Below are 23,394 nucleotides of genomic sequence, written 5' to 3'. Positions count from 1 at the left end.
GAATCCTCACAGGTAGGAGTCTGTAGTCCTAGTTGATATCAGAACATGAATTGTTAGTGGTGTGTGCTTTTAGGCAGGGTTTGACAGGAGTGATGATGGGGAACATGTGTGGGTGATGGCCGAGTAAGTGCAGTGTAGTTTCTAACTATGCGTTTTGATACTCTTAGATGGCAAGCACTGTGATAGAGCCGTATATGTTTAAAGCTGAGGCAGGCAAAATCGAAATGCAACCACAACAGTTTCAACAGTCTTTTTCAATGTGGAATCTGCTTTTGCTTACTTAATTTCTTAATTGTTGCTATTAAATTTTAAAGGGGTCCTATCATGCTTTTTTACTTTTTCAACTTTAGTTAGTCTGTAATGTTGCTGTTTGAGCATAAAAAGATCTGCAAAGTCCACTTCAAAAGGAGATATTTTATTTAACAGAAATCAGTTTTCAAAAACTACAACGAACGACTCATTTGGACTACAATGCATATTTTCCGGGATTGGTGATATCACAAATATCGACGAATGGGACGAGACCTGGTTGAGCTGCACTAGAGAAGGCAATGAGTGTTATCACTATGTCGGAGACACGCTAGCTTTCCCAAGGCAGATGAACTTAAAGTGGTTACAATCATCAGGGTTTAAATCGCCCTCAAATTGATTTGATTTTGACGCAATATTTACACTGAAGCTGGCCGGTAAGGCTATGGTAAGGGGCATGACATTTCCTGACCAGGTGCCGAGTGGTGCCAATCACAACACACACTGGCCCAACTAACCAATCAGCACATTTCGTATTTCAGAAGGTGGGCCTTCATATGATTCAGGAACTATTTGAGCCGTTCATGCCAGACCGGGGAGATAGGTGTTGTAATAATGTAAAATATGTGAAAAATAATGTGTTTTTTGTAGGGATGCACGATATATCGGCCACCATATCGGTATCGGCCGATAAATGCTCATTTTTTCTGTTATCGGTATCGGCCTGATAAGAAAATTTGGCCGATATCTTAAAGCCGATAAATAATGCATTATTTCCTTCAGAGACACTTCAGATGCGCGCTGTTCGTTTGCAGCCTTTTGTGCAATTGTACGTTGTAATATTGTGTTTATTTGATCTCGAGTCTCACGGAGGAGCTCCGGAAGGATACAAAGGAGGAGTGACGACAGGGAAAGAGGAGAGAGGACCAGGCCTGGAGTTTATTTTGTGTTTTGGTTTCGTTTGTGCGCGGCAGTCGTCCGCGAAGGGCTGTCGCGCTATTTTGTGTTTATTTTATTATTAAAGAGTTCGAGTGTTCGCCGGTTCCTGCCTCCTTCTTCCCGACCTACAAACTACGTTACATTGGTGCCGAAACCCAGGAGGAAGGAGGGACACGCTGTCAGAGAGCCCTCGCTGCTGAGGGGGATCGCGGTGCTGAGGAGATTATGAGAGCCTGTTCTTGTACACCTCCAAAACAAAATCAAGACTTTGTAAAAGACCATAATAGGACCCCTTTAAAAGTACTTGTTGTTTTACAAAAGATGTGTCCGCATTTGATTTTAACAACTTCTCATTGAATACATACTATGATGCATGTTAAGTTGTTATGTCGTGGGGAAATTGTAAGCACACCATTCTCCCAATTTCAAATCCTGGTATTTCAGAAGGATAAAAAAGAATAATTCATATTTATGTAGCCCCCTTATCACTTTACCGCTGGACTGATAAGGGCCTGAGTTCGAAATTCTAATTGATCCTTTGTCTAGCTGTCTTCTGATGGAAATTATTACTAACTGATTTCTTGTTAACTTAGGATCACTACAAATACGCACTATACAATTCAATCAAGGAAATGAGACAACACACTACACAATTAAATGAGTGAATTCAAAGGTGTATTAATATGAATTCAAGTAGGCAAATGAAAAAAAATAAATGTATGGATGCTGTAGAGGTATGGTTTTCACAATAAATGAATTCAAAACAATAAAAGGAGAGCAATACAAACAAAAGATACTCCAATAAATGGATTAATGCAACCTGTTGCCTGTCTTTTATGCTTTTAAATAAACTAATATCTTCCTCTTCGAAAGTTCGCTTTCAACTCATATGCTCTAATTTATCCTCTTCTCAGTCTTACACTTAAAATTCTCTCACAAACTGGGATTTACCTTTTCACGTAATGTGAATGATTTTCTATAGCGTTAGCTTACAACACTTCAACCTAATATTAACAATTGTGTTCCTCTGGACACAAAACTTTTAACAAACCTAACTTTAACAGTATTAATTAGCTCAGATTAGAAAATCACAGTGAAATACTATATTAAGACCGGTCAGATTAACAAATATGTGGATCCACACTCCTCTCACTCATACATACACACACACACACATATCCCCTTAAAACCCACCCCGTTGCAGGCTTGATTCGAGTTGTGGCCAGTAAACAAACAAGGACCCTTTCGCTCAGTCGAGCAAACAAAATAAAGTCTGTGTTACCTGTTACGACCCTATAGTTTTGTTGTGTTTTGTTCTGCTGGTTTGTGTGTGTCTGCCCAGGTTGCTGCTGATTGGTTCCTGCAGACTCATTGATGTCGTCATCTGATTGGTCTTCTCTCCCTTAAAAGAGATTTACCGCTGGACTGATAAGGGCCTGAGTTCGAAATTCTAATTGATCCTTTGTCTAGCTGTCTTCTGATGGAAATTATTACTAACTGATTTCTTGTTAACTTAGGATCACTACAAATACGCACTATACAATTCAATCAAGGAAATGAGACAACACACTACACAATTAAATGAGTGAATTCAAAGGTGTATTAATATGAATTCAAGTAGGCAAATGAAAAAAAATAAATGTATGGATGCTGTAGAGGTATGGTTTTCACAATAAATGAATTCAAAACAATAAAAGGAGAGCAATACAAACAAAAGATACTCCAATAAATGGATTAATGCAACCTGTTGCCTGTCTTTTATGCTTTTAAATAAACTAATATCTTCCTCTTCGAAAGTTCGCTTTCAACTCATATGCTCTAATTTATCCTCTTCTCAGTCTTACACTTAAAATTCTCTCACAAACTGGGATTTACCTTTTCACGTAATGTGAATGATTTTCTATAGCGTTAGCTTACAACACTTCAACCTAATATTAACAATTGTGTTCCTCTGGACACAAAACTTTTAACAAACCTAACTTTAACAGTATTAATTAGCTCAGATTAGAAAATCACAGTGAAATACTATATTAAGACCGGTCAGATTAACAAATATGTGGATCCACACTCCTCTCACTCATACATACACACACACACACATATCCCCTTAAAACCCACCCCGTTGCAGGCTTGATTCGAGTTGTGGCCAGTAAACAAACAAGGACCCCTTCGCTCAGTCAAGCAAACAAAATAAAGTCTGTGTTACCTGTTACGACCCTATAGTTTTGTTGTGTTTTGTTCTGCTGGTTTGTGTGTGTCTGCCCAGGTTGCTGCTGATTGGTTCCTGCAGACTCATTGATGTCGTCATCTGATTGGTCTTCTCTCCCTTAAAAGAGATGGCAGCATTTCCTTCAGGGGGGGGGGTGGTCATTTTGTGAACCATGCTGTTTGTTGGTGCAGTGCTTGTGCTGTTTTACCCCATTTGTATGCATAGAGATTGTCTGGATATTCACTGTTTGTGTAACGTAATCTGGCTTACCCGACCCTTGCCTGTTGTACGATTTTGATTCTGGATTCTCCCTCTGAACTTGATATTTCTTTGATCCGATGTGATCAAATTGTTCGTGTAGGTGCACGTTGATTCAGCGATGCCAGAGGACCTATTGAGCTCACGGTACTCACAGGGCTATCTGGTGATGCGCCGAATTGGTCATCCAACGTTGCCAGAGGACCTGTTGAGCTCACAGCACTCACAGGGCTATCTGGTGGCATCCTCCATCCATCTCGTGTCGAAATACGCCAAACAATAAACTTTCAGTTCAGTTCACAGATCGATCTGTGGGTTTTTCTGGTGCATCATAACTGAGACGACTGGCGGGTTCTACCCTACTTCTCAGTCTGTATGGATGACTACTCTGATTTACTTTATCAGAATCTTTTGAAACAGGATAGTCTCCCCCTTCTGACTCTGACTCAGCCAGGTCATCCACAACTGACCCCGAATGCTCCCCTTCTCCTTCAGGCATCACAACCAGCAAACCGTCCCCTACATCACTCTGCTCGTGCACAGAAGAGACATCATCTTCTGGCTCAGCTGTATCACCACAAATCGGTTCAGGCTCTCTTCTAGGAAGATTCAATTCTTTGTGCCGACCCTCAACATAGCCATAACACATCTCACTTTCTGAGCTAGATGAGGAGTTGGGTAAGTCTACGGGACTACTGGAATGAAAAACGGATCTCCTCACACCCCTGTCAGATCGGGTAACTGGTTTTCGAGAGGACTCTTCCTTATAATATACATGGGGGAACCTGACAGACTCACCTGTTGGCAGTAAATGGTCCCCATGTAATGTTTTTTCCCATTCTGCCCACCCTCAGGTTTCAACCAGTACACTGGCACATTGGGAAGCTTTGCTACCACTATATGAGGCACTGACCTCCACCGATCTTTAAGTTTATGCTTTCCGGTAAGTCCCAAATTCTTGACCAATACCCTGTCTCCTTCTTTCAACACCTGATGCTTCACACTACTGTCATAACGGGCTTTGTTCTTTTGGTGACTTTTGAAAGCTGCTTCAGATGCCAGCTTATACGCCGCCTTTAAGTCCGCCTTCAACTTTTGTACATACTGCAATTGACTGGTGCTAGCATCGTCAGACGAGGACAACCCAAAACAACTGTCTATGGGCAAGCAAGCCTCCCTACCAAATAACAAAAAAATACGGTGAGTATCCCGTAAGCCTCATTGTGTGTACAATTATATGCGTGCACAAGTTGGCTTACATACTGACTCCACTTTTGTTTCTTCTCATCATCCAGGGTGCCCAGCATGGATAACAGTCTGATTAAATCGCTCCGGCTGCAGGTCACCCTGGGGATGGTATGGGGTCGTTCTGGTTTTCCGAATGTATAACATCCTGCATAGCTCCTGTATGAACCTACTCTCGAAATCCCGCCCCTGATCGGCGTGGATTCGAGCCGGTAAACCATAGTGGATGAAAAATTTCTCAAATAATACTTTGTCCACAGTTATTGCTTTCTGATCCCTGGTTGGATATGCCTGGACGTAACGAGTAAAGTGGTCTGTTACAACCAACACATTTGCAAACCTTTTGCTATCTGGTTCCAGGGAGAGAAAGTCAATACAAACTAAATCGAGTGGCCCACCACTAGTAAGTTGATTCAGCGTTGCAGCTTTCCGTGGGATGGTCTTCCTTGTAATGCAGTGCCCACAATTTTTCACATAGGTTTCCACGTTAAGACCCATTTTTGGCCAGTAAAACCTATCTTTCAGGAGCTCCAGAGTCTTCTCGACTCCTAGATAACCATTATCATCATGGAGGGACCTCAAGACCAGCAGCTGGTATTCTTTAGGTAACACCAACTGAAACCCCTTCTCTTCTTTTCGTTTTGTGTGTTAACTACCCTGTAAAGCACATTATCTTTGATTATTAATTTTGACCACTGCTGTTTCAGGGTTGCAATCATTGGATCAGAATTTTTCCCAACAGGCATTAACTGGCCGGTCTCTTTTGCTCTTTTAATAACACTAATAATGGAATCCTGGTCTTGAACTTCCCTTAAATCAGCCGGGGTCAACCGTTCTAAACCACCAGCCTCTAGCCACGACATCCCAGAGAAAGCGGCAGGGATCCCATCTGGATGAACTCCTAATTGGTCTACAAATCGAGGCGTAGTACTGGAAGAGCTATCATCTCGGGTGAGTTGGCAAATCGCTTTGACACCTGACTGAGGGATCTCTACCCACTTCACCTCTCCAACTGGCTTATCCTCAGTTACCACTCTATGATGTGGTGAAACCAGCTGTTCAGTCACAAACTGTGGCTGTATCCTCATTGCACGGAGTGCCTTGGTACAAGAATTTCCCTGGCAGATGCCGGCCAGCCTCGTGAAAAGGCTGGAATTGGTTCTGACAATTACAGGCACCTGCTCTGGCCCACTGGGTTCAGGACAGACCAAAGCAAGCACTGTGATGGTCTCTGTGACACCCATAAGAGCAGATGGAAATTCCATGTTCACCACAATATAACCTCTATAAGGGTAACTGGATGAACTTAAACCCCAGATGGCTAGACCATCGATAGGCTGTAGCGGCACCTGTGGAAGATAGGTCAAGTACCACTTCTCAAAAACAATGGTCACTTGAGACCCACTATCCAACAGGGCGACACATGGGTGGCCAATAACCTTTACGTCAAATGTGGATGAGGGCCCTACCAAGCCTTTGGGTAAACGACTAGGTTCTGAGGATTCCACGTGGCTTTTTTTAGAGAAACATTCACTCTTCTCTATGTCTGGATTTTTGGGGTTCGATACTGGCTTTGAATCTTTAGGTTTACAGATCAACTGAAGTAATTTCTGAATCACAAGAGCGGAATTTTCAGTGGCTCTACATTTTGGGGCAATGTGCCCATCCTCCCCACAGCGATAGCAGAAAAATCCTTCACTACTTTTATTTGGGGATCTACCTGAGGCAACGGGAGTCCGGTTCGCTCGTGGAGGCTCTTGCCCACTAGCAACATGGGACCCTACACTCAACACAGACAACTGCTTTTGTAGTTGTTGCACCTGGGCTTTCAGTGCTTACACCTCTGAAGTTAAAGGCATTAAAGGGTTTTTTTCTTTCTCAACTACTCCTTCAGGGAGTCGAGACTGCTTGTAGTCCCCTAACTGAAGTCGTAAACTCCTTTACCTCAACCTTTGAGCCATCCCGGCTAGCTAGAGTGCCTCTTGTATGGTCTTTTGATTGTGTCTCCCTTACATTAGTGGTGAGTTTACGTCTAGCTGCCTCAGTTTCATCCTCCTCCCTTATTTCATTGAGGAGTTTCAAAAAGGTAGGAGGACTTTCTCTTCTCTCACGCAGCCGCAACTTTAACATCATCATGTCTAACTCCACCCCTTAGCAGTTGCACAATCCGAGCTCTATCAACTCGCTGTGGCATCAACCCTCCTCGTTTCACTACTAAGGTAAGTGACCGCTCGCGTCTACGCAGGAAATCAGAAAGGGCCTCCCCCGGCTCTTGCCGGAGCAGTCGAAAAGCAAAATATAAGTCTTACCCAAACTCTGAAGTACTAAAAGCATTATACAAAGCCTCAAGATACTCTAGTGCATTGGCTTCAAGGTTGTCGCCCCTCACTGCCTTTACAACTTCTAAAGCTGGCCCCTTAAGGCTTTCAACTATTCGCTTACGTTTCTCTTTAGCTGAACAATCACAATCTGTGACCATTAGCCTTGCTTGTTCCAGCCAGTTCTCACTACTTTCTTCACTGACAGGCGTAGGAACTACTCCAGAAAAAATTCTCAAACACCTATAAGCCTGGCCATCACTCACAGGCTTGGAGGTTTTTACTAGCAGTTCCCCTACCGCCCGAATGATGGCTTCAGGAAAAGTCATGCCTGTTACCAAAGGATTAACTAAACCTTGTAGGTCACTCATGGTTTTGCCTTCCTGAGACAGAAGTTTCTCCACACTCACACAGAACCTGGAGTGTTTCTGGTGTCAAGCCTTCTTTTGTAGCGCAAGCCCGCACTCTTCCAAAAATCTGAATGGCTTGGACTGTGTTTTCTATGAAGGCAACATCAGTGTCAGATGGCACCCCAAGAAGCATAATTGCATGTTGGGGGTCAATTTGTTCAGTCTCACACCAACTGCAAAGCTCATGTGACATTTGTTTCTCTTTTGAGGACATTTTAGATTTTCTTTTACCGTCCCAAAATTTTCTTCTTTTTCTGCAGCTGATCAGAAGACAGAGGATCCCAGCAGTGCCTCCATTTTATGTAGCCCTCTTGTAACTTTACCGCTGGACTGATAAGGGCCTGAGTTCGAAATTCTAATTGATCCTTTGTCTAGCTGTCTTATGATGGAAATTATTACTAACCGATTTCTTGTTAACTTAGGATCACTGCAAATACTCACTATACAATTCAATCAAGGAAATGAAACAACACACTACACAATTAAATGAGTGAATTCAAAGGTGTATTAATATGAAATCAAGTTGGCAAATTAAAAAAAAAATGTATGGATGCTGTAGAGGTATGGTTTTCACAATAAATTAATTCAAAACAATAAAGGGAGAGAAATACAAACAAAAGATACTCCAATAAATGGATTAATGCAACCTGTTGCCTGTCTTTTATGCTTTTAAATAAACTAATCTCTTCCTCTTCGACAGTTCGCTTTCAACTCATATGCTCTAATTTATCCTCTTCTCAGTCTTACACTTAAAATTCTCTCACAAACTGGGATTTACCTTTTCACGTAAAGTGAATGATTTTCTAGAGCGTTAGCTTACAACACTTCAACCTAATATTAACAATTGTGTACCTCTGGACACAAAACTTTAACAAACCTAACTTTAACAGTATTAATCAGCTCAGATTAGAAAATCACAGTGAAATACTATATTAAAACCGGTCAGATTAACAAATATGTGGATCCACACGCCTCTCACTCATGCACGCACACAAATCCCCTTAAAACCCACCCCGTTGCAGGCCTGATTTGAGGCTAGCGATCGTTGTGGCCAGTAAACAAACAAGGGCCACTTCGCTCAGTCGAGCAAACAAAATAAAGTCTGTGTTACCTCAATGATCCGATGTGATCAAATTGTTCGTGTAGGTGCACGTTGATTCAGCTCTTTGGTTGAAACGTGACGTCCCGCGATGCCAGAGGACCTGTTGAGCTCACGGTACTCACAGGGCTCTCTGGTGGCGTCCTCCATCCATCTCGTGTCGATATACGCCAAACAATAAACTTTCAGTTCACTGTTACTCAAATGGATTTTCAAAAAATAAAGTCCCGAGTCCTAGGCTGATCACTCAACATACGTTGAACTCACATAAAATAAACAGCGTCCGCTTCTCGAATCATACAAAATCGGATCTTTATAATCTTTCTCACGTCTTTTCTTTCTAGCAGCACGAGTAGTACTCCTAGACCAACTGGAACATAAATATCGATAGAAACAATAAAAGATTTTATGGCCTAAAAGCCCGAGTTTCTCCGATCGAAATCATGCGTCACTCTCTTCTCTCATTCCCTCTATAAAGGCACGAGTAGTACCTCTATGTTGACAAAAGGCTGACTGTACTTAAGAAATTTTAGGTTTTATGACCTAAAACCCTGTTTCTTGCATTTACTTCAAGATCGTCGCTGGAAACGTTTAGGATTTTATGGCCTAAAATACTCGGTTATCCAGACGATATCCTGCTTCTTCTTCATCTTTTAATTTTATTGGCAGTTGGCAAACCAACTTAAAGGTGCCTTTACCGCCACCTACTGGACTGGAGTGTGGGCAGTACTTTGAAAGAAAGGACAATAAAATAAAATAAAACAAACAAAACAATTTTTTTTTTCTTTTTCCCTCTATATATTTCTATCAAATTCTTTCACTTATCCAAGTATTTTTCAAATAATTAATTATGAGACTATGTATTTCCCTAGACATTGTTTTTCCTAGCAGATTTCCCACAGTCATGTTTTGTTTTCCAACTTGTGTTTCTAACTCTCTAACTTTTTTCTTCATACCTTTTACAATCTAATAAAATATGTTTTACTGTCTCTTGTGTGTTGCAGTGGTTGCAAAGACCAGTGGGGTGTTTTCCTATTCTCTGTAATGTAAAATTTAAACCAGCATGACCTATTCTAAGACATGTAATTATCTTTCCTTCCTTTGGATTCCTGCTCTGCCTGATACTATTTAAGCCTACTTGTTTTTGTATGTTATACAGATGTCGTCCAGTATCAGTTATGTCCCAGTATTCTTGCCATATTTTGTTTGTATGTCCCTTAATAATGGTTTTGATTTCTGTTCTACATAATGGTATTTGTATATCAACTGTTTCATGCTTTATTGCTCCTCTTGCCAGAATATCTACAATCTCATTTCCTTCCACAAGATATCCTGCTTCTCTCACGTCTCTCTCTCTCTCTACTGATTTCCAATCTTCTTTGCACTTTTTCTCCCCGCCCCCTCCTCTTCCTGATTGGAGGAATGAACTTAGACACTCTAATTTAACCAAGGTGATAACAGCAACACACAAACTTGCTGTTAAGCACATGTTCGACCAAGTGCATTACAACCAAACTCCCTGTGTAAGCGTCTCTTAAAGAAGCAATACATATTACCAAATACACGTACTGCACACACACCAAAAAAAAAATGTTTTCTAGTAACAGGGTTACATTTGGAGTTAGTTTTAAATTCTGAAACTTGTTCTGAAATCCTTTTTACTGCCTTTATTTTAGTCAAACTTTAAGTGCTGGAGTTGGTCAATTTCCCTCCTCACTGAATTGATGTTCCCTTATTCCCTATGACATTCACAGGGCCCTCCAATCCGAACATGTTCACTCCTATAAGATGGCTGAATACCCTTTGAAGCTCCCTTCACCAACCACACAACATATATGTCCACTTCTGATAGTCACACTGATAGTAGACAAATTAAACAGTTTAGTGAGAGAGATGTGTGCCTCATACCTGTTGATATTTCTCTGCTGATGTGGTTAATATCAATTTCATCAACATTTTATTAAAAGCAAGGGATTCATTCCCATGTTCATGAACAGAAAATAAATATAAAACAATTATGTACATTGGGGCAGTGGCTTTTCAAAGGCTTTCAGACTCATTCACAACATATTATTACCGCACATGGAAGGCAAATCATAATACAGGGAGAAAATAGTTAACTCAAATGGAATACAAAAAGATTCAGTTAAACCATGACAAATAATATATATTTATTTTTTAATTTACTAATACAGCTCCATACTTAACCTCATCATCACATAATATTATTATGAATCTAGTACATACTTCCTATATTTTATTGATCTGCAGTCAGTGAGCTGATGGTTTGGTCACTGTAGTAAGATAAAGTAATATTAGAAATGAGGGTTAGTCACAAGCATCATGCATCAGTCAGAAACATTCATCAATATGAATAGATGTTTAGCTTCTTAAAATAAAAGTAACTTCATAAATATTTAGGAATGATACATAATGCATAACACTTCCTTGAGTTAACAAAAAAGTAAAACATTTTTTGAGGCATTTGCTTATTTTCTTTTACCACAAGATGGCAGTGAATTGACTAAATATTTTCTTTTCTTCCAATAATAATAATTGCTCAAATAAATTTTTTTTTAAAAATGCTCAAAACTTGCTAACATTGCTCTACTTCCAAAATACTGCAGATTTACATTTCAAAATGTCTTTTTAATGCTACCACGTGAAACTGCCATCAGTGAGCCATTACGCTGCTGTTCAGTCAGCCACAAATGACTAAAATATTGAACAACTAAAGCAACTCAGTCAATGTCTGAACTGCACGATTCAGTGATTCGGAGCCAATTATGGAAAACTCACTAATTACTTCTTCGATTCAGAATCTAAAAGCTGTTTCGGTCAATTCAGTCAAAGAACTGTGAAGCATGAAAGTGCAAACTTAAATGAGCTTTTATGCACATTCACATACTTTCCCACAATTAACAACACTTAAAAAGTATTTTCACAGTCTCTATTTTTGCTTGCTTGTTTTTACAGATTTCTCAACACTTTCAATAAATACATCTGTGGAGTTACAACAGTATCTTCAATTCAAAAGAAACAAAGAGGAATGTAAAGCAGCCCTAATGTCTTGAATTTTTTTACAGTGCTGTCAGCAGCTAAATGATTAAAGCCAAACCAAAATGCACTTGCGATTAAGAAGGTGAAAGATACAGCGGCAACTACGCGACACTGGGAATACTGTCAATGGACACGGACCAAATACTGCTGACAAGCTCAGAAAACACGATATCAAAGAATACAATCAGAGTCTGCAGGTCTATAGAGGCAGTATAAGGCAGTAGACGAGAAACACATGTGAGAAGCTTGAACAGAAAGTCTGGCATGGGAAACAACAGGGCAAATTCACTAAACACCAGCACCACATCGCATTATCTACCCTCCGTCCAACTTAACCTGGTGCTGATATGAGGCGTATTATAGAATCCAGCAGATTCAAAGGTCAGCAGCATTTGCTCGATACAATTAACACTGCTCTAATACGGCCTGGACAAAGTAGACCATCAGTGGAGCTTAAAGGGATAGTTCACCCAAACGTGAAAATTTGCTGTTAATGTACTCACCCTCAGGCCATACAAGATGTAGGGGACTTTATTTCTTGAGCAGAACAGTAAAGAAGAGTTTTAACTGAAACCATGATGATTCATAAAATGCAAGTCAATGACTCACTTTGAGAGTCAAAAACAGCATTAATACCTGTGGCTTCTGACGATATATTGAGGTCTTATGAAATGAAAAAATCCAAACTGAACACAACCTACAACATTATTACATGTAATCCAGAGCCTCAATCTGATTCTTTTCTGCAAACTGGTTCTTTGAGACAGTTCATTTCAATGAACTGAATCAAATGACCAATTCACCAGTTTGTTTACATCAGGGGTTTTCAAACTTTTAGGACATGTTTCGTGAGTTCAGTGAGTGTTGGATGAACTGGAGCACTGAATGAGTTCATTCATCATAGGATCAGATACGCCACTATTTTGACTCATTTCGAGTTGCGGTGACTGTCAGGCATCTGAAAATGAGTTTTGATTGAGTAACTTGTAGATCTGTGCTGCTCGAGCTGCAAACGGTTTCAGATGGTTCAATTTGATTTGGTGAACTGGTTCAGCTAGTTCACCAAAAAGAACAGACTGTTTGTCTGAGGCTCTGGATTACAGGTAATAATGTTTAGTTTCTTGCACAGACCGATTGTTTTGGTTCATAAGACCTCAAAATATCATCAGCCACGGTTATTCATTTGATTCATCCTGATATGCTTTTTTTATTCTCAAAGATGGGTAGTCGCTGAATTGCATTTTATGAATCACCATGGTTTCAGCTAAAAAATCTTTACTGTTCTACTCAAGAAAAAGTCATCTACATCTTGGATGGCCTGAGAATGAGTAAAACAACAGCAAATTTTCCTTTCTGGGTGAACTTTCCCTTTAATATGTAGATACTGTGAAGTCTCTTGCTTTTTTTTCCTTTGTTGTACCATAAGTCACTCTGTTTATGAAGTGTCTGCTAAATGCATAAATTATCAAATGGAGAAGTTGGTTTTAACTGGCTGTACTTTCAGATCCAGACATTTTGGGCATTTTAAAAAGTGCCGCTTCAGGCATCTGGATGCTGTACGGTCTCTGTAAAGTACATCAGATCTCCTACTGTTTAGATATTTTGCTAAAAAAACAGAAGACCAAACTACTTTTTACAGTGTTTGCACATGATTTGTTAAATTTATTTTGTTAATCAGGTGCTGAAACAGTGCAGGCAGTGTTTGCAAATGTGAATTCACCCAGAGAGTTGCGTCCCAAGTATCTGTTCCTCCAGTCAGTATAATCTCTATTAAACGTCATGGATCATTGGCTGTAAAGCACAGGAGGCATAAATCTGCACCGTATACTGAGATGGCACTTGTGTTTCATGTTTCACTTGCGTCTCTTTGTGCACATTTCTTCATCTCATGAAAGAGTCAATCTAAAATACTCCCCATCAAATGTCCTTTCTCATTTGGTCCTCGTTGCGTGTGTTATTTGGCCCCGGGTTTTCTCAGGAGTCTGTGGCCCCTGGCTCTCTCTCGTCCTCATCTGGCTCCTGTTCGTCAGACGGGAGCTGCACACGCTGCTCGTCCATTCGCTTGGCCTGAACTCTCTGGATTAGGCTGAAGAAATCCTCATCTGGGACGGTTGGTGCCCGCGGACCCCCTTCAGGAGGAGAGCAGCGCTGGTCATCTATTCTGGACGACTAAACATATGCAAAGAGAAACAGTTCACTAGGCCGTGGAAGACAGCTGTTTTTATTTGACACAAACACACATGCGTTACTTCTCCAACAGTGCTGGGAATAACTAACCAGCAGCAGTGATGCCACTAACTTAACTTGATTCACAACTTAACACGTTCTCCAGAAGGTCTGTGCTGGCAAGCTGTTTTGAACCACTGAAACAAACTCTAAATTAACTTTGTTTTGGCTAGATTAAGTCAAAATGACTTAATTCATTCCCATTCGTTCTTTGATTTTACTTGAAAGATTTTATGGCCTAAAAGCCCGAGTTTCTCCGATCGAAATCATGCGTCACTCTCTTCTCTCATTCCCTCTATAAAGGCACGAGTAGTACCTCTATGTTGACAAAAGGCTGACTGTACTTAAGAAATTTTAGGTTTTATGACCTAAAACCCTGTTTCTTGCATTTACTTCAAGATCGTCGCTGGAAACGTTTAGGATTTTATGGCCTAAAATACTCGGTTATCCAGACGATATCCTGCTTCTTCTTCATCTTTTAATTTTATTGGCAGTTGGCAAACCAACTTAAAGGTGCCTTTACCGCCACCTACTGGACTGGAGTGTGGGCAGTACTTTGAAAGAAAGGACAATAAAATAAAATAAAACAAACAAAACAATTTTTTTTTTCTTTTTCCCTCTATATATTTCTATCAAATTCTTTCACTTATCCAAGTATTTTTCAAATAATTAATTATGAGACTATGTATTTCCCTAGACATTGTTTTTCCTAGCAGATTTCCCACAGTCATGTTTTGTTTTCCAACTTGTGTTTCTAACTCTCTAACTTTTTTCTTCATACCTTTTACAATCTAATAAAATATGTTTTACTGTCTCTTGTGTGTTGCAGTGGTTGCAAAGACCAGTGGGGTGTTTTCCTATTCTCTGTAATGTAAAATTTGAACCAGCATGACCTATTCTAAGACATGTAATTATCTTTCCTTCCTTTGGATTCCTGCTCTGCCTGATACTATTTAAGCCTACTTGTTTTTGTATGTTATACAGATGTCGTCCAGTATCAGTTATGTCCCAGTATTATTGCCATATTTTGTTTGTATGTCCCTTAGTAATGTTTTTGATTTCTGTTCTACATAATGGTATTTGTATATCAACTGTTTCATGCTTTATTGCTCCTCTTGCCAGAATATCTACAATCTCATTTCCTTCCACAAGATATCCTGCTTCTCTCACGTCTCTCTCTCTCTACTGATTTCCAATCTTCTTTGCACTTTTTCTCCCCGCCCCCTCCTCTTCCTGATTGGAGGAATGAACTTAGACACTCTAATTTAACCAAGGTGATAACAGCAACACACAAACTTGCTGTTAAGCACATGTTCGACCAAGTGCATTACAACCAAACTCCCTGTGTAAGCGTCTCTTAAAGAAGCAATACATATTACCAAATACACGTACTGCACACACACCAAAAAAAAAATGTTTTCTAGTAACAGGGTTACATTTGGAGTTAGTTTTAAATTCTGAAACTTGTTCTGAAATCCTTTTTACTGCCTTTATTTTAGTCAAACTTTAAGTGCTGGAGTTGGTCAATTTCCCTCCTCACTGAATTGATGTTCCCTTATTCCCTATGACATTCACAGGGCCCTCCAATCCGAACATGTTCACTCCTATAAGATGGCTGAATACCCTTTGAAGCTCCCTTCACCAACCACACAACATATATGTCCACTTCTGATAGTCACACTGATAGTAGACAAATTAAACAGTTTAGTGAGAGAGATGTGTGCCTCATACCTGTTGATATTTCTCTGCTGATGAAGCTGAGTGGTTAATATCAATTTCATCAACATTTTATTAAAAGCAAGGGATTCATTCCCATGTTCATGAACAGAAAATAAATATAAAACAATTATGTACATTGGGGCAGTGGCTTTTCAAAGGCTTTCAGACTCATTCACAACATATTATTACCGCACATGGAAGGCAAATCATAATACAGGGAGAAAATAGTTAACTCAAATGGAATACAAAAAGATTCAGTTAAACCATGACAAATAATATATATTTATTTTTTAATTTACTAATACAGCTCCATACTTAACCTCATCATCACATAATATTATTATGAATCTAGTACATACTTCCTATATTTTATTGATCTGCAGTCAGTGAGCTGATGGTTTGGTCACTGTAGTAAGATAAAGTAATATTAGAAATGAGGGTTAGTCACAAGCATCATGCATCAGTCAGAAACATTCATCAATATGAATAGATGTTTAGCTTCTTAAAATAAAAGTAACTTCATAAATATTTAGGAATGATACATAATGCATAACACTTCCTTGAGTTAACAAAAAAGTAAAACATTTTTTGAGGCATTTGCTTATTTTCTTTTACCACAAGATGGCAGTGAATTGACTAAATATTTTCTTTCTTTCCTTCCAATAATAATAATTGCTCAAATAATTTTTTTTTTTAAAAATGCTCAAAACTTGCTAAAATTGCTCTACTTCCAAAATACTGCAGATTTACATTTCAAAATGTCTTTTTAATGCTACCACGTGAAACTGCCATCAGTGAGCCATTACTCTGCTGTTCAGTCAGCCACAAATGACTAAAATATTGAACAACTAAAGCAACTCAGTCAATGTCTGAACTGCACGATTCAGTGATTCGGAGCCAATTATGGAAAACTCACTAATTACTTCTTCGATTCAGAATCTAAAAGCTGTTTCGGTCAATTCAGTCAAAGAACTGTGAAGCATGAAAGTGCAAACTTAAATGAGCTTTTATGCACATTCACATACTTTCCCACAATTAACAACACTTAAAAAGTATTTTCACAGTCTCTATTTTTGCTTGCTTGTTTTTACAGATTTCTCAACACTTTCAATAAATACATCTGTGGAGTTACAACAGTATCTTCAATTCAAAAGAAACAAAGAGGAATGTAAAGCAGCCCTGGCAGCGCTGGTCATCTATTCTGGACGACTAAACATATGCAAAGAGAAACAGTTCACTAGGCCGTGGAAGACAGCTGTTTTTATTTGACACAAACACACATGCGTTACTTCTCCAGCAGTGCTGGGAATAACTAACCAGCAGCAGTGATGCCACTAACTTAACTTGATTCACAACTTAACACGTTCTCCAGAAGGTCTGTGCTGGCAAGCTGTTTTGAACCACTGAAACAAACTCTAAATTAACTTTGTTTTGGCTAGATTAAGTCAAAATGACTTAATTCATTCCCATTCGTTCTTTGATTTTACTTGAAGTATATGAAGTTATGTATGTACTATTACAGGCCTATTAGTGTTATTCATGTACTATTACAATATTTTAAAAAATATTTGGAATTAGCTTTTATTTTTCTACTTTCAATTTTCATTTTAATTTCAATTTTACTCATTTTGTTATGTCCTTTTGTTTTCATAATTGAGCATTATTTATATTGTATTATAGTTTTTATGTAATATTTTGAATTTGATTTATTTTCTGATTTTATTTTCATTTTAGTTTTTGCCATTTTTCTTATTTTTTTTCAAAGAAATGCTCCCTTGGCAAGTGAAATTTGCAACTTGAAAAAAAGTTGAAGTTGAAGTACCAAATTAATTTTAAATTGAAATCTAAAATGGAAATACAAATAAAGCAAAATAGAAACATTTAAAAATGACAAAAGCACAAAACAAAATTACAAAAACTTAAGGTTACACTTTACTTGAAGGGGTGTGCATATGACTGACATGACACCTTCATAATCATGACATGACACCTACATAATCATGACATGACACATTCATTAAGTGTCATTCACTCAGTTATGTAATTTTTAATGCAAAGATGATATTGTTTGAGACATCTTTGTTATGGGCTATGGTTAGGGTAGGGGTAGGGGTAGGTCAAATAATGTCATATTTGCATTAAAAATGACTGTGACGAGAGGGGTGGGGCCGAGAGCCGTGGGAACAGAGCGAGGCCGGTGGAGTAAGTGATAATGAGCGACACCTGCGCCACTCACCGGTCTCGAGTCTCACGGAGGAGCTCCGGAAGGATACAAAGGAGGAGTGACGACAGGGAAAGACGAGAGAGGACCAGGCCTGGAGTTTATTTTGGTTTTGTTTGTGCGCGACAGTCGTCCACGAGGGGCTGTCGCGCTGTTTTGAGTTTATTTTATTATTAAAGTTTGTGTAAATGTTCGCCGGTTCCCGCCTCCTTCTTCCCGACCTACAAACTACGTTACAATGACATAACTGAGCGAATGACACTTAATGACAGTTGTCATAAACATGCATAAAACCTTCATATTCGTGACGTGTCATGTCATGATTATGAAGGTGTCATGTCAGTCTTATGCACACCCCTTCAAGTAAAGTGTTACCCAACTTAAATTAAAATTAGAATTGTTGCCTAGGCAACTGACTGAAATAAATTTGTTGAAGTTGAAGTGCTAAAATTACTAAAACTGAAATAAAGATAAATAGAAATGTTTGGAAATGAAAAATAAGCTATTCAAAATATGCTATAATGGTCTATAAATAATTCTAAAATATGAAAAATGACAAAACACCATAACAAATTTTTTTTAAACGTAAACTCAAATTAGAAATGTAACTGAAATCAAATTTGTTTGAGGTTTTTTTTTTCTTTCAAACTGTATTTTTTAATAGTTCTATTTTGCTTTATTTCAGTTTTAGTAATTGTAGTACTTCAACTTAAGTTATTTTATTTCATTTAGTTCAGTCAATTCAGCCAGAGCTGATCCTCCCTATACGCAAAAAACGCAAGCTTGCTAAGGCCCCCCGAAACACCAGTGGGCCCCCTTGCTCTCAAAGATGATTTAATTTTAGTTTCGTTTTTGAATTTGGTCAGCGGTTATGAAAACATGAATGATCATTTATTTTAATGCGGTGCGCTATCGCCCTTTCTACGTAAAAATCACTCAAATCATGTAATGTTGTACAGTCTTGCTCGAGACTAACAAAACGAGTTGAAAGCGTACCGAGCTGTGGAAGAGACACTGTTTCTCAAGCGCTTTCCGGTAGCACGATTCGAGATGGAGTGAAACACGGACAAATGCGTAGCATTCATTTGTTCATAACCACTCATACCCAACTCCACTCCACCCCCCCGCCAACACAGTTATGCGTAGGGCCCCCAGAAGTCTAGGATCGGAACTGAATTCAGCTAACTTCAAATTTTCATTTCTAATATTTTATGTATCACCCTGTAGCCCAAGACTGGTCGCCCACGGAAGCTAAGCAGGGTTGAGTCTGTGGAAGGGTTGAGCCTGGGAAAACTAGGTTGCTGCTGGAAAAGGTGCTATTGAGGCCAGCAGGGGGTGCTCACCCTGAGGTCTGTGTGGGTCCTAGAGTCCCAGTATAGTGACGGGGACACGATACTGTCAACAAGCACCGTCCTTCGGATGAGACGTTAAACCGAGGTCCTGACTCTCTGTGGTCATTAAAAATCCCAGGATGTCTTTCGAAAAGAGTAGAGGTGTGACCTCGGCATCCTGGCCAAATTTAGCCCCATTGGCTTCTGACCATCATGGCCTCCTAACAATCCCCATTTATACTGATTGGCTTCATCACTCTGTCTCCTCTCCCCCAGTAAGCTGGTGTGTGGTGGGCGTTCTGGCGCACTATGGCTGCCGTCGCATCATCCAGGTGGATGCTGCACACTGGTGGTGGATCAGGAGATGATCATATATAATGTTTATATATTATTTTAGCTTCAATTCAACATTTTTAAAAATAGTTTTAGTTCATAGCCTTGACATTGGGAACACCGAACGCACTCATAATATATAAGGATGTTTCTGGGTAGCTCACTGGAGTTTAGAACAGAACTAAAGTCACTGTGAGTTAAAACACCCCAGACGCATTTAGTCTCAATCTAGTCTTTCACTGATTACTGAAGGCTCTACGCCTCACCTGGCATTTGATGAGCATGTTGAAGAAGTCATCGCTGGGCTCCTGCGGGTCGCTCTCTCCACACAGGTGGCCCAGGTTATTGTGGGTGATTCTGAGTCCGGGCAGGTTACTGACGCTCACCCTCTGATCGTCCAGACGGCGGCTCTGAGAGCTGGCGATCAAATCGAAGAGCTCTTCCGTTTGGGGAGACGTCAGCAGACTGGCATCTGAGAAACAGCACAAACAACTCATGCTTTATGATTTTAATCTGGGATCATTTCACACTGATGATGAGCTTCGTCAGATCTTTGGACAAAGGTGGTCCTGACTAAACTGTTTTTCAAGCAAATTAGAAAATGCAAATGCATTTGATGGGGGGAAAAAGGTATAATTTTAGTACACAAGTTGATTTCAGGGAAAAATAAATCAAATTATGACTTTAAAATTACTAAATTATTAAAACTTTTAATTAAAATTAAAATGAAAGGGGAAATTGCAAAGATAAAAATGAATTCAAAATATTTAGTGACACTTTACAATAAGGTCCCATTAGTTGACGTTAGTTAATGCATTGACAGCAAACAACGAACAGTGTATTTGTTACGGCATTTATTTTTCTTTGTAAACGCTACTTAATAAAAAATCCAGCTGTTCATTGTGAGCTCATGTTAGCTCAGGTCCATTACATAATATGAACAGATACAACTTTTGTTTTTTAAAATGTATTAATGAATGCTCTTCCTTTAAGGCAGGTGTTTTCAGCCCCCAGGGAGGCGCCAGCACCTGTTAAGGGGGGCGGGAGCATCAGTTAATTCAGAGACATTCCCTTGAGAATTTATGAATATGAGTTAACAAATCTTTAGCCATCCACTAGGGGGCAATCTGACTCCCACTGCTAGTCGACAGTTAGAGCAGAGTTGGCTCGAGTATCAGTCACGCTCAGTGTTGCCAAGTCCACGGTTTTCCCGCGGAATTGGGCTACTTTAACACTTGCCGCTTTTTGTAGTTTTGGGCTAGTTTTGAGTAGCAATTAGGCAGGTTTTGTTGTGAAAACCTGGCAACCCTGGTCACGCTTATTGAAAGTGTAAGATGATTTACGATTAGCCGTTTTGGAAATCCAACCAGGATTGGCATGTTGTTATCTCAGAAACAGGCTCAGCCATCACATTGACTCAGGTAAACTGGTTATATATTTATGTTTCAGTATAATTACGCACGCTATACCAGGGGCAGTTCTAAACCCTTTTTAGGTGGGTTTCAGCCCCCCATCTGTCACCTTAGCCCCCCAAAACGATCTTAACGATCAGGCCAGTGCTGCTTCCTCGAGAAAGTTTTTTGTTCTCACGTGTTTTAAGTCTTGTCAATTTAAACATTAAAGTAATTTTAAGATATTTAAGCCCAAGACATCTCAAGCGTTTCTATGCACACCGCTCACACACCTGAAGTGCACAAACAGATAGCCTTCTCAGACAGCAGGTGAATACCAATGGCTGTCTTGACAAGTATCCTTGTAAGCACAGTCGGTTGTTTTAAGTGAATGTAAACAGTGAAGAAAATATCAAATGTACATCAGTATAACGGATCCGTACATTTCTTATGTAAATAATGTTAATCAAAAAGAGCAAAAGAAAAATTGTTCCCTGCTTTAATAGCTTTAATGGATATTTGGGGGGGGGGGGGGGGGGGCGTGCGCCAAAAAGGGTTGAGTCTGTGGAAGGGTTGAGCCTGGGAAAACTAGGTTGCTGCTGGAAAAGGTGCTATTGAGGCCAGCAGGGGGTGCTCACCCTGAGGTCTGTGTGGGTCCTAGAGCCCCAGTATAGTGACGGGGACACGATACTGTCATCAAGCACCGTCCTTCGGATGAGACGTTAAACCGAGGTCCTGACTCTCTGTGGTCATTAAAAATCCCAGGATGTCTTTCGAAAAGAGTAGAGGTGTGACCTCGGCATCCTGGCCAAATTTAGCCCCATTGGCTTCTGACCATCATGGCCTCCTAACAATCCCCATTTATACTGATTGGCTTCATCACTCTGTCTCCTCTCCCCCAGTAAGCTGGTGTGTGGTGGGCGTTCTGGCGCACTATGGCTGCCGTCGCATCATCCAGGTGGATGCTGCACACTGGTGGTGGATCAGGAGATGATCATATATAATGTTTATATATTATTTTAGCTTCAATTCAACATTTTTAAAAATAGTTTTAGTTCATAGCCTTGACATTGGGAACACCGAACGCACTCATAATATATAAGGATGTTTCTGGGTAGCTCACTGGAGTTTAGAACAGAACTAAAGTCACTGTGAGTTAAAACACCCCAGACGCATTTAGTCTCAATCTAGTCTTTCACTGATTACTGAAGGCTCTACGCCTCACCTGGCATTTGATGAGCATGTTGAAGAAGTCATCGCTGGGCTCCTGCGGGTCGCTCTCTCCACACAGGTGGCCCAGGTTATTGTGGGTGATTCTGAGTCCGGGCAGGTTACTGACGCTCACCCTCTGATCGTCCAGACGGCGGCTCTGAGAGCTGGCGATCAAATCGAAGAGCTCTTCCGTTTGGGGAGACGTCAGCAGACTGGCATCTGAGAAACAGCACAAACAACTCATGCTTTATGATTTTAATCTGGGATCATTTCACACTGATGATGAGCTTCGTCAGATCTTTGGACAAAGGTGGTCCTGACTAAACTGTTTTTCAAGCAAATTAGAAAATGCAAATGCATTTGATGGGGGGAAAAAGGTATAATTTTAGTACACAAGTTGATTTCAGGGAAAAATAAATCAAATTATGACTTTAAAATTACTAAATTATTAAAACTTTTAATTAAAATTAAAATGAAAGGGGAAATTGCAAAGATAAAAATGAATTCAAAATATTTAGTGACACTTTACAATAAGGTCCCATTAGTTGACGTTAGTTAATGCATTGACAGCAAACAACGAACAGTGTATTTGTTACGGCATTTATTTTTCTTTGTAAACGCTACTTAATAAAAAATACAGCTGTTCATTGTGAGCTCATGTTAGCTCAGGTCCATTACATAATATGAACAGATACAACTTTTGTTTTTTAAAATGTATTAATGAATGCTCTTCCTTTAAGGCAGGTGTTTTCAGCCCCCAGGGAGGCGCCAGCACCTGTTAAGGGGGGCGGGAGCATCAGTTAATTCAGAGACATTCCCTTGAGAATTTATGAATATGAGTTAACAAATCTTTAGCCATCCACTAGGGGGCAATCTGACTCCCACTGCTAGTCGACAGTTAGAGCAGAGTTGGCTCGAGTATCAGTCACGCTCAGTGTTGCCAAGTCCACGGTTTTCCCGCGGAATTGGGCTACTTTAACACTTGCCGCTTTTTGTAGTTTTGGGCTAGTTTTGAGTAGCAATTAGGCAGGTTTTGTTGTGAAAGCCTGGCAACCCTGGTCACGCTTATTGAAAGTGTAAGATGATTTACGATTAGCCGTTTTGGAAATCCAACCAGGATTGGCATGTTGTTATCTCAGAAACAGGCTCAGCCATCACATTGAATCAGGTAAAC

General features: G+C 39.8%; 1 protein-coding gene across 1 annotated transcript in view; it reads right to left on the bottom strand.

Annotated features, from left to right (window-relative positions):
* Positions 1 to 13,138: 13,138 nt before the first annotated feature.
* Positions 13,139 to 23,394, bottom strand: part of LOC107562333 (G-protein-signaling modulator 1-like) — a 40,938-nt gene continuing 30,682 nt past the window's right edge. Inside the window, exons 13-14 of the mRNA XM_016246966.1 lie at positions 22,234 to 22,439; positions 13,139 to 13,956 (exon numbers count right to left, since the gene is read on the bottom strand). Coding sequence (XP_016102452.1) covers positions 13,762 to 13,956; positions 22,234 to 22,439 — 401 coding nt within the window. The 3' untranslated portion in view covers positions 13,139 to 13,761. The remainder of the gene's footprint in view (positions 13,957 to 22,233; positions 22,440 to 23,394) is intronic.

This window comes from Sinocyclocheilus grahami, unplaced genomic scaffold (assembly GCF_001515645.1).
Source record: "Sinocyclocheilus grahami isolate Dianchi unplaced genomic scaffold, SAMN03320097.WGS_v1.1 scaffold818.1, whole genome shotgun sequence".
NCBI classification, from domain to species: domain Eukaryota; kingdom Metazoa; phylum Chordata; class Actinopteri; order Cypriniformes; family Cyprinidae; genus Sinocyclocheilus; species Sinocyclocheilus grahami.
Note: the sequence above shows the minus strand (reverse complement) of the source record. Positions and strands in the feature narration are given on the sequence as shown.